Raw genomic sequence first — 16,152 nt, 5'->3', positions numbered from 1 at the left:
AAGAGTGAAACAAAGGGATACACTGTGAATGGGAAGTTAGGTGGGTAGCAAAGATGGAGAGAAGAGGTGCTGGGTGAGGTCAGATGGCTCAAGACGGGCATCCCCTTCTCCTAAAGCTATGAGCTCCTGAGATGGACAAAGCCCCTGCTTGTCTTTGAATCTCTAGCACTGAGCACAAAGCCTGGCACACGGTAGATGTTCAAGGTCCTTGCGAATGGACTCATCAGAATGGCCCTGGCTCATCACACCACACTTGGGGGATCCTGTAAATGAGTCAGCCCTGGCTGGAGACAGTCCTTCACACACGTCCTTCACACACACACACACACACACACACACACACACACACGAGCTACCTGGATGGTCACATACCTGTTCCTCCCTCGAACTGTGGTCAGCGTGTTGCTTTCAGCTGTCCTGAACTGTGTTTCCCTTTCGGAGCCTCAGGCCATGAGATCATCTTTATCATGTCCTTCAAGGTTGGAAATCTGTCTTCCTACGGCCTGGAGTAGACGTCAGATGAGGACACACATTTCCCTCCCTGGCATCAGAGATTCTAAGGCCTGGTTACTTCTAAAACTCTTGCTTCTTTCACTTCAACAGCCAATTCCTGCTTCTATGAGTCACTTTCTATCTCATCTGAAAACACAGCAATGCCTGATTAATGTGTTGATGATATATATTAAAAGAATGGCAATTAAATCACCTCCTCAGGCAGATTCTCTAATCATGTTAAAACAGCACCATTTAAATATCCTACGTATTACGCTATGGTGAGTCTATACAGGAATCCAAGACTAATACCAAGTGGTACCGGTTGATAAAACCTTGATGCGGTCATGGGTTAACCCGTGCTCAGCAGAATTCTAGGACAGCACTGAGCTAAAAGCCACTGTTGAAATCTTAACTTGGCTGCAGTCAGTCAAACCGAATAGAGTAAGAACAAGAAAAACCGTATCAAGGCCAGGATGTCTCTTGGCAGGCGCAGAAGCTCTGGCCTCAGTGAATCATCAGCTTCAGGCTATCTAAGCCCAAACACAGCATTTTTGATAAGAGCAGATGCTTTGTTTGGCTGGTATCTATTTGCCCTTCCTCCACCCCACCAGTCCCATCCACCCCGCCCCTGACCGTTCCCCAGCCCTTCTCAATGAGTGTGTCTGTCAAGGTTTCTTCTCGACTAATTCAACGGCAGAATAAAAGTGCTATGGTTTTGAGATAAATTTCTCAAGGCTTCTAAAGGGAAAGATTTCACCCAGCCAGACAGATATAAGAACATATGCCCTAGACCCACCTTCCAGGGCAGGCGCCCGTCCTTGAGGGGGCTCCTCACCAAAACCTCGCAAAAGCAGCCATCACCCCGCAGGCAAAAGCCTGAGCGCCAACCACAGCGGTCCATATACCTCCTCTGTCCAGAGAGTCATCAGGGGACATGGGGGACCGTTAGAGAAGGAACCACAGGAGCCCAATCACCACGCTGCTGCCACAGACCTCCAGGGAGGGTGGCCCTGGGGACATGTCTGCTTTAATCAAATCAAAAACGTTTTATGAAAAGAATCAAGTAACAAAAAAATGCTTTTTTTTTATTATATGCTTAAAAGATCACATCTTTTCTTATTGAATTTTGTTTCTCATTTAAAAAAAAGAACCTTCTTTTGAACACCAGCCCTGCAGCTCCTGCCTCATTTCTCTGTTCTCCACCAAACCAACCACTCCAGTCGCTGACTCCCTGGAACGGACTGTGCGGGATTCCTCAAAGTTGGGTCCTAGGCCCCCTTGATGCTTTACACAGATCTCTCCCTTGGTGACAGCATCCATTTCTGGCTTTAATTTCATTTCTCTTCTCTAGAGAGCTCCAGGCTGCTCAACACTTCCACTTATACACGAATCATCTCAAACTTAGCACACCCAAAATAGAAGTCTCGATTCTCTACAATCTACCATCACCTCCTCCCCCCAAGAAAAAGCAGCCAAACAAACAAATAGAAGCCTTGCTCCTCTCCCAATCTTCCCCATCTCAGTAAAGGGCCCCATCCCGTAGACCCAGCTGCCCGAGCCACGCCTGACTGTTCCTCTCCCTCCTCCCACTACATCCAACCCTCAGTAAGTCAGGGAGACTCTACCTGCAAAATAGATCTGGAATCCACCCTCTTTCGTCTCCTCCACTCCCATCCTAGAGCAGACCCCCACCTGCTCCCTGGACTTCTGCACCCATCCCACCCTCCCTTCAGCCCCTCTTCCCCATCAATCACTTCTCCACAGAGGCCAAGTGATCTTCTAAAACCCGAATCAGTTCATGCTATTCCCTTAAAATCTTTCAAAGGCTTCCTTTTGCCCTAGGGAGAGAATCTAACCTCCTTAGCAAGGTCTAGACCAATGCCGTCCCATAGAAATACAATTGGAAAAACATATAATTTAAAGCTTTCTGGCAGCCAATCGAAAAGAAATAGGTAAAATTAACTTTAATATTTTATTTAACCTAATATTTCAAAAATATTATTTTAATACATAGTAACATAAACAAGTATTAACGTTCTCTCTTTATATTAAATATTCCTTCCCCCAGAGGGGGCTTCCCTCCAAGCAATCCGAGGAGCTCAGGGCTCTCTGATGTTACCTTCCACCCACCTCTTCATTTTGCGGTTATGTATTTGCTGATACACTGGTCTGCAAACCCCCTAAACTGGGCACTTCCTAAGGACAGGGCCCACGTCCATCTCATTCTCCACTGAGTACCTGGTACCCAGCACAATGCCTGGCACAAAACAAGCTCAATAAACATTCATCGAAGAGTAAACAGCGAAGACACTGAGGTTAAGTACAAGGACAAACAGGCAAGGGCTGGGCCAGTCCACTGAAGACAGGCTCTGTTTTGTGTCTCAGCACAACGGTGTGCTGATCTTCTAGTGCCGTGCGAGGTTGTTATATCTGTAAGAGTGAGCGTTCGCCAAGACGCACTGCTGTAGGGCAGCTCGCGGCAGACCCAGATAGAGGGATTCCAGCCAGGCTCCGTCAACACGTGGGAAACTTTCCTCCACAGAAGCTGCAGGCTTTGAACGTGATCTCAAGTTACACACGAGGATTATGAGTTCCCGGCTCCAGCCCTCCAGGAGGAAGGAAGGATGGAAACCAACATCTGAGCCTCTTCTCCATGCCAGCTTCTGTGCTAGGTGCCCTCACGTGAGATTGTGCTTGACCTTACAGCTACCCTCTGAGGACGCGGAGATGCAGAAAGGGAACTTACACAAGGTACAGAGCTACCGGGTCTCGTTGCTGGAATCACCGTCAAGGTCACTAGCAGCTTTCTTTGACATCCATGGCTACATCAATGTCCCAGCAAAGGCACCAGTGGCCTTCAGGGTCAGCCATCCCACAGCAGAGATGGGGCAGGAGAATAAGGTGCTGGTGATGAGGTGGGAGCTGAGAGCGGGGACATGACCTTCTCCACCCAGACTCCCAGGCTCGAGTGTGAAAGTCACAGCGCTGACTTTTGGTGGAGCCTCCACATTTTGTGTCCAGTGAACCTTCACAGCACTCCCCAGAGGGCGTTATGTTCACCCCCACTTTACAGTTTAGAACTTGCCCTAGAAAACAGGGATCTGAACTGAGACCTTGGGTTACATGCCTCACGTTCTCTCCTCCTCTCCACAGAGGAGTTCTCTTACCTTAGGTACCTACATCTGCAGGTGAATCTGGACCACAGACAGTTCAGGCTGCACAAAGGCTGGGTCAAGTATGGAAGGTTTCTCAGACTTCTATGATTTGTAAATAACAGCACAATCCTTAAGACAAGAAGACCATAAGTGCTTGTCTTTGGGGCCTCTAAGAAGAGAGGGCTTGAAATCCTGCATCCAATTCTGTGGCTGGTCTCTTAGGGACCATCTGGGTGGGGACGGTATTCCAAAGCTGTGAACACGGGTAGCCATGGCCTGAGGGCTTATCAGTCCTGTGGCTCCAGTCCAGGCCCTGTGAAGGTGCCCTCCTTCAATCAACAATAGCAACTACAACTTCTCCAGCTTGCATCTTCTGGCCAGGCTGAGATGGCCCCCAAATCCACATGTGATAAGAACATGAATAATTCATAACTGCACAGCACCCTCTGTTTACCTTTTAACATAGACTGAGTGGTGTGAAAAAGTCTCATAGTTTCTGACTCTCAGAAGACTAAAACACCCGACCCTTCCCAAACAGCATGCAGGAGGCCTGAAAAAACATGATTTCAAGCAGGTCTGTCCCAGGCAGGGGAGGTGGGCCGGGGAAGATGGTGAGCAGCTCCACTCAACAAGGACTGCTTTGTGTAATGCTCTGATCATTTTCTTGGTTGCAATCAGTTAAAAAAAAAAAAAAAAAAACTCCTTTCATTTTCCCCAGAAGAACAGCTGAGAATGCACGGATCCCAGCCTTTAGGTTCAAATCATCCTTGTCAGTAGAGGATTGAGGACTACTGTCAGGCAGCTGGTGGGCCTGCAGGCATTCCCATTCTCTGGGCTCCCTCAACCCTGGGACTGTGCAAGATGCCCAGCAGGAGCTGAGCTCACCTCTGACCCAGCTGCTCCTGGCCTCAGCACACCACAGGCCACCAGGGCCTGGACACGCACCATTCCTCAGAATTCACTAACTCATCTGCAACAGCTGCATTCAAACACCAAGAAGTACTTAAAAATGTGAGTAAAATTCAACCCCAAATTTTAAAAATAAAAATTAAATGCACGAACTATTACTTTCTAGAGACATTTTTGGTTGTTAAGCCATTGTCACCCTGTTAACTCAATAAATGTACCTTCTATTAAAGAGAATCTATTAAACGGATTTTTTTTCAACTCTAAACCCAACTTTTTGTCTGTGCACGAACAGCTTCCAATGTGCAGACAGCAGACGTGCCCGCATATAAATAAAGTGCAGATGTTGGCGTGTGGACCCTCACATTGTAGATCCTTCTCATTAACTGTGATCCAAAGGCTGATTTATTTGCGCGTCTGGGGACCATCTTGCTTTGTTAAGGAGAAAGCAGTAGTTATAGAACTTGGTGGTCTTGAAGAGGAACAAATGAAACAAGTTTTCAGATAAGGACATTGATGCAGACCAGAGTTAGGTCTTTAAATCAGTGGTTAGAGAAGTCTGCACAGGTCCTGTGCCCTATACTTTTGGTTCAGCGTTGAAGAGCTGACACTGACACAGTAGGTTACTTACCGCCTGGGAAAATATACTGGATTTCAACTTGGGATAATTCTGCAGACTTTCTGGCCCCTGTCGGTTAAAACACTTGTGACTAGTCAGTCAGCTCCACTCATGCAAACTAATGAAACATCACATTGTCCCTCCACATGCTCCCACAGCACAAGGGGTGGGAGGATTAGACACTGGCAGCTGTTCCCAGGAATGCATGCCTCCACGTACCCACAGGCAGGGAAAGGACCCAGAACGGCGTCCAAGTGCTGATCCTTCAGCTATTCCAGCAACACAGACATCTCAACAACAGGAACTGGTCCCCTCTCAGTTCAAGGAAGGTCCCAGATTCAAATAAAAATTCATCCTTGAAAATAAATGAATCAAAGGGACACCAGCCAAACAATGCTAATGTCAAGAGGAAATCCTGTCTGTAGACCTCTCAGAGAAGCCTTACTCTGCCTGTGGAACAAAGGCTCCTTCTGTGACATCAAGCAGCAGGTTTAAGAGTGCCCTGGCTTCTCACTTTGGCCACCTTTCAAAACCACAAGTACAGCCAAGGGGAGCCAAGACAACAACAAAGCTAAGAGATACAGTCTGTGAACAAAGAGACCAACTCCCCCTTCCATACCTGCCTTCTGCCTGGCTCTTGGCAGCCAAGGTTCCATTTTCCCCAAGGCAGGTGTCCAAGGTGCTGGATTCAGACTCTGGGGACTGAAGCTTTCCATGCAAGAAGATAGCTCAGAGGACGCCCACAGCTGACACCAACATTCTTGGGAAGCTGTGGAGCATAGTGTCCGGGGAAGGAAGACCTTACAGAACTTTCTGGGTTCTAATCCTACCTAGCTCAGTCACTCACTAGGGTCTGAGCTTAGGTGGCTCAACATCCCTGAACTATTTTTTCAACTGTAACTGATGATAACAATGATGCTGCTGCTGCTCCTGACGGAATCAGCTATGTCTCTCACTCAGGGTTATGATGCTCAAACAAGGCAATTTATGAACATATCCTTTACGATATTTTAAAACTATAAAATATGAGATAATTCATGTGCATATGACACATGTTTATATGAAAGCTTAATAATACAAATTTTTAGGTCAAAGGGGAGACTTCCTCTGGTTTGCCTGGGGCCTCCCACCGGGTGGATATTTGATTAACATTTGATTATAATAAAGGTGACTTTTTAATGATCAATAAGGTAAACATATTTGTTGGGAAAATATCGAACTTGCAACTTATCAGTGTGTATTTCACAAGATAAGGAGGTGCTGTCTGCAGGGTTTCTCTCTGAGTGTAGGCAGGGTATACATGAAGAGTGGGTCTGAGCTCTCCAGGATGGCCCCACTGTCATCAAGCCAACACCAAATGTGACAAAATGGAAGATTTTCAGACTTGACGTCTGGGCAAGTCACTGTTAGCCAAAATTAACCCTTGAATTCACTACGAAAAGAAACAAGCAAAACCAAAAAAGTTTACCTGAAACAAGCCAAAAAAAATCAATAGTCTTGTTAAAGGTAGACCTAACTAGTCTTAGGTGTCTGGAGGCATGGTTCCAAAACTCTAATTTTAAGACATATGGCTCCCAGCTTCCATCGGTGAGTGAACTGGAGTAGTGGGTGGCTGGTGTTTTCACAGCTCCTTTGAGCTGTACGAGCTGGTTAGGAATACTAATGCTAGTTCTCTCGTGCCGTAGTGCTGTGGCATCTCAGTCAAACCCTCTCTTTGGAGCCCCAGGTTCTCATTCATGGCGCTTGTCCCTGGCTTTTCACACGCACAAACTTTATTTGTTGATACTGTGGCTTGTTCCAAAAAGGAACCGAGGCAGCTCATAATTAAGTATTAATACTTAAGTATTAGGAATACCTACAAGGATTAAAAAAAAAAAAAAGAATCTAAGGTATTTTGAACTCCTCAAAATTGGGAACACCACAGGATATTTTTAAAAATGTGTTAGGTAAATAAAATACACTAATAATAAGACTGAGGAGCAGGAGACCAGGACTTTATGATCCTTTGACACATAACCACGTGCCTTCTCAGCATAATTTTGAAGGATGTTCATTTGTTATTTCCTGTATTCATCTTTAACAATAAGATATTTTAAGTCAAGGAAACAAGATGCGAATCTGGATGAACGTAGCTCTGAGTGGTAAACAAACCTCAATCAGCAGGGCTGGATAAGTCTTCCACAGGCGGGACCTCAAACTCAGGACTCGCGCCCACCCCTGATAAGATCTTTTACAGTGATCTGACCTCTGTCCAGTCAGTTTTCAACACAAAAAGCTTTGAACTCCTGGCAGGTTGACAGCATGGACCTTGGGTGTTTATTAAGAACTTCCTCAAGGTAGAAAGGGTGACTCCATTACCACCCCAGCCCCCTGGAGTCGCCCTTGTAACAGCTGGCCCCCAGCCAGGACCTTACAACTTCAAGGAATGAGTTTGCGAGTTGTCTGTGTGTGGTACATAGTAGATACCTAGCTCAACACAGAGTTCAACTTAATAAATAAAAAGTGACCACAGTAAGCCGGGTAACAGTTGGTTCGGACTCCACGTTGTGAGCCTGGCATTTGTAAGTATTTCTGGCTGACCAGAAGTTATTTCCTCTGCCGCCTCATAGCCTTCACAAGACGGAGTAGTGATTGCTTGCCTTCTGCATCCCAGCCTGTTAAGTGCCAATGATGTGATATGAACAATGCTGTGCACAGGTATGCACCTTCACATTTATCTGTTTCATCAGCAGGCCACCCACTAGCCCTCTGAGCTAGGAAGTCATCCGTCTAGATTTTGCAGAGCAGATCCAGAGCCTTCCAACCCCCAGGACACCCTGGGAAAGCTCTAGTCTGATGTCAGAAACATTTCAGAGCTTTCCAATGCTTTCTACAGAGACTATCCAGGCCTCCACTCATTTTCTTGTACTAGTGCAATTATGCACTAAAACTAATTCTGAACTCTTGCCTGCCTGGCTCTCTCCCGACATCTAAACTACTTTCCTCTCAACTTGCTACATTCCAGCCCCAAGCCACATCAGCTTCGTTTGGGGTTTTTCAAACATGCCCAACTTGTTCCCACCCCCAGTTCTCGGCACTTGTTCTCCCTATGCCTGGAACAGCCTTCCACTGGTTCTTCCCATGGCTGCCTTCTCTCATTATGCAGGTCTCACTGAGCCCTGTCTACCCTAAAAGAAGATACAACCTTCATAAATCTCCAGCATATCACTCTATTTGCTCTGCAGAATTTAGTATAATCTGCAATCGTCTCATTTATTGACTTGTATTTATATCTGGGTCCCTCACTAGAATGTTAGCTCTGGGAGGACACCGTTTCACGTGCTCCATTGCTAGCCTGTTAGTTCACATATTTCTCCACCCCGTCAAACAGCAATAGTAGATTACTGGAATGATTTGGCTGCTACAATGTCTTCAATGTTGGACCAGCCCTTCACTGGAGACACTCAGAGGGACTGGGTAGAATTTTCCAGGAGAAGCACTGGTGCTTATAAAATCAATGTTCTCTGACTAACATAGGTGCTCAATATATAGATATTGAACAAATAAAGGAGCTGGGATCAAAGCAGTTTTCTTTGCACAGGGTTGAACAAAAAGAGAGACACCAGGAGAGCAACAGAAGAAACCACCCCCTTCTTTGCCCAATAGCATCACAGGTTGCTGATCTTCCCCAACGGGAAAAGGAGGGCAGAGTTTCTAAACCAGCTCTAACAAGCAGAAACCAATCACAGTCAGGCCTGTTACAAACCCAGAGAAGCCTTTACAACCATAAGGCTTATTTACCCAGATCCCTGGTAGATAGAAAGAGAAATCAGTTCTTGTTCTACAGTATTCTGAAGCTGACCAGATAACATATCCACACAAAATTTTATTTCAGCATGCTGACAACTAACTGCAACGAGATGCAGGCCCTACTTTATAGACATCCTGGCATCTCTATAGAATTGGATGGACAGACTTCAGAATCTGATGTTATGACAAAAAAAAAAACTTATGCTTGCTTTTGAGGGACTTCATGAGCTAGGAAGTCAGCTTTAAAAATACTCTCAAATATTGGATGATATTAAGAAATGGTTCATTTTTTTAGGCGTTATAATTTTTTATATTGTGGTTATATGTTTTTAAAATAAATGTCCTTATCTTTGAAAGACCTATACCAAAATATTTACAGATGAAATAAAATTGGGCCTGAGAATTGTTTCAAAATAATACCAGAGAAAGGCAAGAGGGTGGGAGCCCAGACAAAGCAGGACTGGCCATGAGCTGATAACTGTTGAAGCTGGGTGATGGGTCCATGGGAGTTAGTTAATCTATTTGCTCTGCTGCGTACATGTTTGACATTTTCCATTATAAAAAGACTTTTAAAAAGCCCTTTAAGACAAGTCATTTTCACTCATGGAATTAAAGAAGTTACCTGAAGGTGAAGGTTTCACCTTTCCAGTCTTGCAGTGGGTGCTCCTGGATGACGTCCTGGGTCAGAGGTGAGTTCTGCCGTGGAGACTTGGAATGGGGGAGGGTACCCACGTGACTGAAGTTATCACAGGACCTTATGGGAGGAGGGCCTTTTTTCTTCCGTGGCAGTGTACCATGTATAGACACGTCTTGATAGGCATCTGGCCGATGCTCAACCAGAGGTGACTTGCTGCTCAGAAGGTCCATGGAGGAGGCCAAGGGGAACTGGTGGTTCACTGGCATGTTTCTGGGAAGGCTTGCAAATTTTCCTGCAGCCATGATTCTCAACTCTAAGGGGGAAAGAAAAGAATGAAGGTATAAATCTAAGATGACCACAAGAACTGACTTCCTACTTACAAAAGGAAATGGAAATGTACCACCTAACAAAAGAGAATGTTCACAGAGTGTTAAAAGACAAACATTGAATGGCATCACCAGTGAAATCTAATGTGAATGGGAGGTTTACTCATCTCCGTTTTTCTTTTTATTAAGCAGTTTGTTTTTAAAAAGATTGGCACCTGAGCTACCAACTATTGCCAATCATTTTTTTTTTTTTATTCTTCTCCCCAAAGCCCCCCAGTACATAGCTGTATATTCTAGTTGTGAGTGCCTCTGGTTGTGCTATGTGGGACGCCACCTCACTGTGGCCTGATGAGCGGTACTATGTCCGTGCCCAGGATCAGAACTGGTAAAACCCTGGGCCGCCGAAGGAGAGCGCAGGAACTTAACCACTCAGCCACGGGGCCGGCCCCTCATCTCTGTTTTTTGATCCTTTAGAGAAATTCTCCTGAACCGGCAGAAGATCCACCAATGGAAACGGGCAAACACGTTTCAGAGACTTTAGAGGCACATGAGCCATTTTGTTATTTTAGATGACTGAAGCTGATGGATAAGCATGACTAACAAAAGAGATTATTAAGGAAGGACAGAAGGTTTCAGTAACAAATGCATTAGAGAAAACACTATAATATGTTAGATAGTTAGCTCACATACTTCCACCACCCGGTAAACGATAAGAACAGGTGGAGATTATTGGGATTCCTTAGCTGCCAGAAGGCCTTCAGTGCCAGACCAGCCCTTCAGTTGTGCTAGCCAGAACAACAAGGCAGAATTTTTCTGGCAAAAACCTGGTGCTTATAAATAAATCAATGTACTCTAATTAACGAAGACTGGCCAGGGTCAGGGGTCAGGAGGTGGGTCACTCTATACATCAGTGCGCTCAGCTGCAGAGGAAAGCCACATACACTATCCCCCAGAGGCATCAGGAACCTGCCTGCCACCAGCAGCGCTAAGCAATGTGCATGGTGACTGTACAGTCACAAAAGAGTGGAAATGGAAGAGAAAGAAGAAAAGAAAAAGGGGGGTGGTTCATGGAAAGAAAAGGAAAATGGTACGTGAGGTTGTATGCAAAAGCAGCCCCAACAATTGTTCCCAACTGTGACCGTGAATAGAAATATTCACCCTGAGCAGAGTCAGCACCCCTAAGAAACAACCTATGGCTATTTTTAAGAATGGGCATTCTTGTCTTGTTCCTGATCTTTTTTTTTTCCCTCCCAAAAGCTCCAGTGCATAGTTGTATATTCTAGTTGTAAGTTCTACTTCTTCTATGTGAGCCGCTGCCACAGCATGACAACTGACAGATAAGTGGTGTGGTTCCGCCACTGGGAACCGAACCTGGGCCACTGAAGCAGTGAGAGTGCTGAACTTTTAACTACCAGGCCATCAGGGCTGGCTCCAGCCTATGGTTTTGACCTAAGCCAAATTATATCAGACATTTCTAAAGCCACCATATAGGAGAAAAGAAACACCAGCCTGAATAAAAATTAGGGCTAGTCCCTGGAGACATAAAGATCCAGAATCTGCCCCACTAGTTATGGTATCAGACTGGTCTGGACATCACAGCAGCATAGCTAAGCCCAGCGCACTGCCTTTCCCCGAGGCTGGTGAGGAGAACGTCCCTTTGCTCTGCCGTCTGTCCTCAAGCCCTCAGCCCCCATTCCTCACAGACCAGCCTTTCCGGCGCAAAGGGAACAGCTCTGAGTGAAAACCATCACTTAACAGCACCACTGTAGAGTCAGTTCCACAAAGCAACTGGGGATCTGGGACGTGGCTTGAAGACGACCAGGAAGAACGCAGCCCTCCAGAAGCTCACAGTGTAAGAGGTAGAACCGGGATAAAGACAGCAGAGTGTGCAAAGGAGACAAATGACAATAAAACACACACAGTCCGCTGCTTTCACATGCAAGAGAGAGAAACACACAAGTGCTGGGGGCTGGGTGGAAGGAGACCCTTTGCTCAAGGCACATAATTCTCACCCTGTCCTCAGTTCTCTGCCAAACCTGGTAATTCTGGGGCTTGTCTGCTCCACGTCTAACTGGGACCACACAGAAGGCCTGGCTCACAGCGGGTGTAGAACAATGGGACTGAGTCCCCGTGGGGGCCCCTCCCAGGTCTGGCCAGTACCTGGCACAATGTCAGCACTTGCTCAACGTTAATCATCGTTATTAAAAAAGAAACCAAACTCCCTAGCCCTCCCTGCCTGACCACCAGTGACGTAAGCCCACTAGGATTCCCTCACCCTAAACACACACACCCCGCGACTGTGAGCTCTCCCTGTTCAAGCTGTCAGCACCTTCTTCCTTCACAGACAGGCCTGAATCATTTCAAAGAACCTTGTGGGGGGGCCCAGAGCATCCCACAGAACCTCTTTGTGGACAAAGGGCCACACTGCCGATCAACTCTATCCCCAGGCTAGTGTGACGGGCAACAGCTACCCTGGCTCCCGGGTGTCCAGTAGCTTGTTTCCTCTGTGCTTCTCTAAGATCTATCTGGACTTCAAGATTGAGCCAAAGTGCTCTAGAAGGCCCTGAAGCAAGTTACCCACATCTCGGTTTATTCTCTGACATCTGGTGGTGAACTCTGAGAGAAAGGAATATAACTCGATAGGGGCCCTCAACACGCTGGAGGGAAGAACAATTAATTTTAACAAAAGGGCTCAAGGAGGATCTCAGAGAGGGCATCACTGGAGATGAGGAATTTTGAAAAGGCTGAAAATTACAGGGAAAAGCCTTCCAAGAGGATGCTGTACTGGCAGATGCATAAAGGCAGGGCAGTGCACCCAAAGGCTCAGGAAACTGCAAGTTTGTAGTGTGGCTCGAGTGAAGTCGAGAAGCATTGCCCAGAAGAAGCACAGCTTCAGATCAGATCATGAAGTCTGAAGGCTGTGCCAAGGTGTCTGGACTTGACCGTAAGTGCCAGGGAAGCTCTGGAAGGGAGGGACGGAAACCAGGCTGTGCCCAGGTAGGAAGCTCTGGCAATTGTGGAGGGGAGAGAAGGGAGGCAGGGAGGGAGGTCAGGCTGACAGCAACAAGCCAGCAAGGAATGATGAACTCTGGCCTGGGGCAGTGGCCGGGGAGGGAAAGGAGGGACAGAGTGAGGAGCCAGGAGCTTGAGGCCTCCGGCTGGGAGGAAGGAGGCCACAGCTATGGGAAGACCGTGCTGTGCTATAACATGCTGAGTAGTGTAAGCGGGGACCACTGCGGGCGGGAGGGTACAAGCCCACCACTGTAGCTGTTGCGTGTGAGGTACCAGTGGGACAGCCGGTCTAGGAGGCTAGATATTGGTACGTGCAGTCAGGAGCCAGGAAAGAATGTAGATTTTTTTTTTCTTCTTTTTTGAGCAAGATTGGCTCTGAGCTAACATCTACTACCAATCCTCCTTTTTTTTGCTGAGGAAGACGGGCTCTGAGCTAACATCCGTGCCCATCTTCCTCTACTTTATATGTGGGACGCCTGCCACAGCATGGCTTGACACGTGGTATGTAGGTCTGCACCCGGGATCCAAACTGGCGAACCCCGGGGCCACCGAGGTGAAACGTGCGAACTTAACCACTGCTGCCATGCAGCTGGGCCCTAGAATGCAGGTTTTTAAGAGTCATCAACATAAAGGGAATATTTAAACCAGAGAGGTAGATCCCTTAGCTGGTTATTATCTGATGTGATAACAGGTGTGAAAGTACCTCTTAAACTGTCAGGAACCATACGCTATCCATGAATTACATCCCTGCTCTCTCTCACCTGGGCCGCTTCCAGCCTATAAGGACCAAAGCAAGGAATGAGTTCTGAAAACTTAAAGTGGCCGCTCTCAACCCGGCTGCACATAAAAATCCTCTGGGAAGCTTTTGAAATCTCAACACCTAAGCCACGACTCAGATCAATGAAATTAGAATTTAGAATCTTGACTGGCAAGACCCTGGCACAGTCTTACTAAAGCTCTCCAGTGGGTGGAGCCAGGGTTGAGGATCAGGGTGTAAGCGAGTCTCTTTGGTACAGAGCAGCTTATGCTCAGATTTGTTCACCTGGGGAACAGAATAGAACGACAATGAGGAAGAGTCATTCAGTCAATAGAAGCATTCATTGATTCTTCTACTCAACACACATTTATGAAGGGCCTCCTATGTGGCAGGCACGGTGCTGGGTGTTGGGGACAGTGCCAAACAGCAGTCCTCATGAGGTTACTACCTTGTGGAGGAAGCCGACAGTAAGTGATGCCCACGTTGGTGATCCCCAGTGCTACAGGAACACACAGGGTGGGGACCAGGCTCGAGGTTAATCTAGTGGCCAGGAAAGGCCTCCCTGAGGAAGGGATGCCAACCTGAAGGACGTGAAGCAGAGTTTAATAACTGGAGGGAGACGATCATCCAAGGTGATGTTTCCTAAGACTTCTCGGCTGCAGACGAACTGGAAATGCACAGCCCAGCTCTCCTCTATACCTCGCCGCCTCGAACTTGGGACTCTTCCTCATTAAAATACAGCTTTGCCCTGTCTAGTCACTTGGAAAGACTGGCTCAAGCCTGGGCCCTATGTCAAGCTTGAATCGGTCCGATGGTGAGGCAGGTGGGCCCAGGCCAGAGACATAACTTCAAGAACTAAGACAAACTAAAAGTGGGGTAGGGGACGGAAGGGGGACTACAGTGGAAGGGGGTTCTTTTGCGATCTTTGGGTACCTGTATTTCCTACTTGAGTTTTACTTTTAATTTTCCAGATTCCAGGAGCCTGGGGAATTCCAAGGGATGGAAGTGCATGGTATGTAGTTGGAATCTAGTTTCAAGGTAAGTACTTTCCATTTTGACATTGAAGCCACTTAGCACATCTGACCACTAGGCAGAATCTCAGCATGTGATACGCAGATGGGATCTCAGAGAATCAAGCCCCTTCTTTTTTCCAGATAAGAGAAATAAATGTTCATTCATTCAATATACATTCTCTGAGGGCTTACAACGTACAGGACTGAGGATACAATAAACTAGAGAAGGGCCTGCTCTCATGGAGCCTACATTGTGATGGGAGCGTCCAACCAACACAGACAAGAAAACAAAGTAGGTCACATCCCAGTCCTAAGTGCCCCAAAGAACACAAAACAGGATGAAGTGACAGAACATACTGGCTGGGGATGGAGGGCTATTTTAGATTAGGGTGGTCTGGGAAGGACTCTCTGAAGAGGTAACAATGACAAGATACCCAAAAAAAGAGAAGGAGCCAGTCAGCAGAACATCGAAAGGGAGTTCTAGGCAGGGGATTCAGCACATGCAAAGGCCCTGAGGTATGAACATGTGGTTGGAAGAGCCTGGTGGAGACTAAACCCAAGTCTCCAGTCTCTGGCTCCCGTATTGTCTCCACTCGGAGATGTTTCTGTGTCAATGTTCCTAGTCATTATGTACTTCTTATGCGCCATTTAATTTTTTAAAATCAAACATGGTATGACTCAGAACCTAAGCTTTGAAGTAAGACATCCAGAGGCTCAAAGCCCTACTCCGCCGTTGACCTACCAGCTGAATGGCCTGGACAAGTTACTCAACCTCTCTGACAGTCAGTTTCTCATTTGTAAAAATGGGTTAACAATACCTATTGCATGGGGTTGTTGTGAAAAGCAAATGCGATCGTGCATGGAAAGTCCCCGACACACAGCAAGCACTCAATAAACAGCGGGTCTCCTTTAAGCAGGGCAGGGGTCACGTCTGTCTCGCTTGTCACTGTAGCCTCACTACGACTTTGCAAATGAAGTCACTGCTTCTGGGGAAGACTGCAGCCAGGAAGGATGAGGAGGGAAATGTACTAACCTAGAGCAACAGATGTCAACACCCCAAACCAAGGAAGACTCAGACGTAGATACACATAGGCACATCAAGTGAGCCCGGATGCAGTCTTTAAAAGAAAAGCCCAGGGGAGTCTTTGACCATCTGACTTCACCTCTCTCCACTGTGTAGGAAAACAGACACAGTGTCCTGACTCAGTCTAACACCAGACCTTGAAGTCTATACAAAAGTCAAAGACTCTACATCGTCTGAACATGTGAATGTTCAAAGAGCTGAAATCTCAAGAGGGACAGAAGCAGGCCTGACAAACTCCCAACCCATGTGCCACCTTGCTGACCCTTGTCAGAGGCTGTCCTTTGAAATATTTGTGAACAGCAGCCCAACTCACTTGCTTTACAAAGATGTCGCAAAGAAATTGATGATCACGTGCAAAT

The 16,152-nt window shown here is 46.7% G+C and overlaps 1 protein-coding gene across 10 annotated transcripts in view; it reads right to left on the bottom strand.

The window, feature by feature from the left end:
- Positions 1-16,152, bottom strand: part of BCAR3 (BCAR3 adaptor protein, NSP family member) — a 191,149-nt gene that overhangs the window by 87,283 nt on the left and 87,714 nt on the right. For all 10 annotated transcript variants that reach the window (XM_070592608.1, XM_070592614.1, XM_008533154.2 and 7 more), the window contains exon 2: positions 9,587-9,914. In XM_070592608.1, coding sequence (XP_070448709.1) covers positions 9,587-9,903 — 317 coding nt within the window. In that variant the 5' untranslated portion in view covers positions 9,904-9,914. The remainder of the gene's footprint in view (positions 1-9,586; positions 9,915-16,152) is intronic.

Source organism: Equus przewalskii, chromosome 24, assembly GCF_037783145.1.
Source record: "Equus przewalskii isolate Varuska chromosome 24, EquPr2, whole genome shotgun sequence".
In the NCBI taxonomy this organism is placed as follows: domain Eukaryota; kingdom Metazoa; phylum Chordata; class Mammalia; order Perissodactyla; family Equidae; genus Equus; species Equus przewalskii.
The sequence above is the reverse complement of the archived record's forward strand: the minus strand, read 5'-3'. Positions and strand labels throughout refer to the sequence as shown.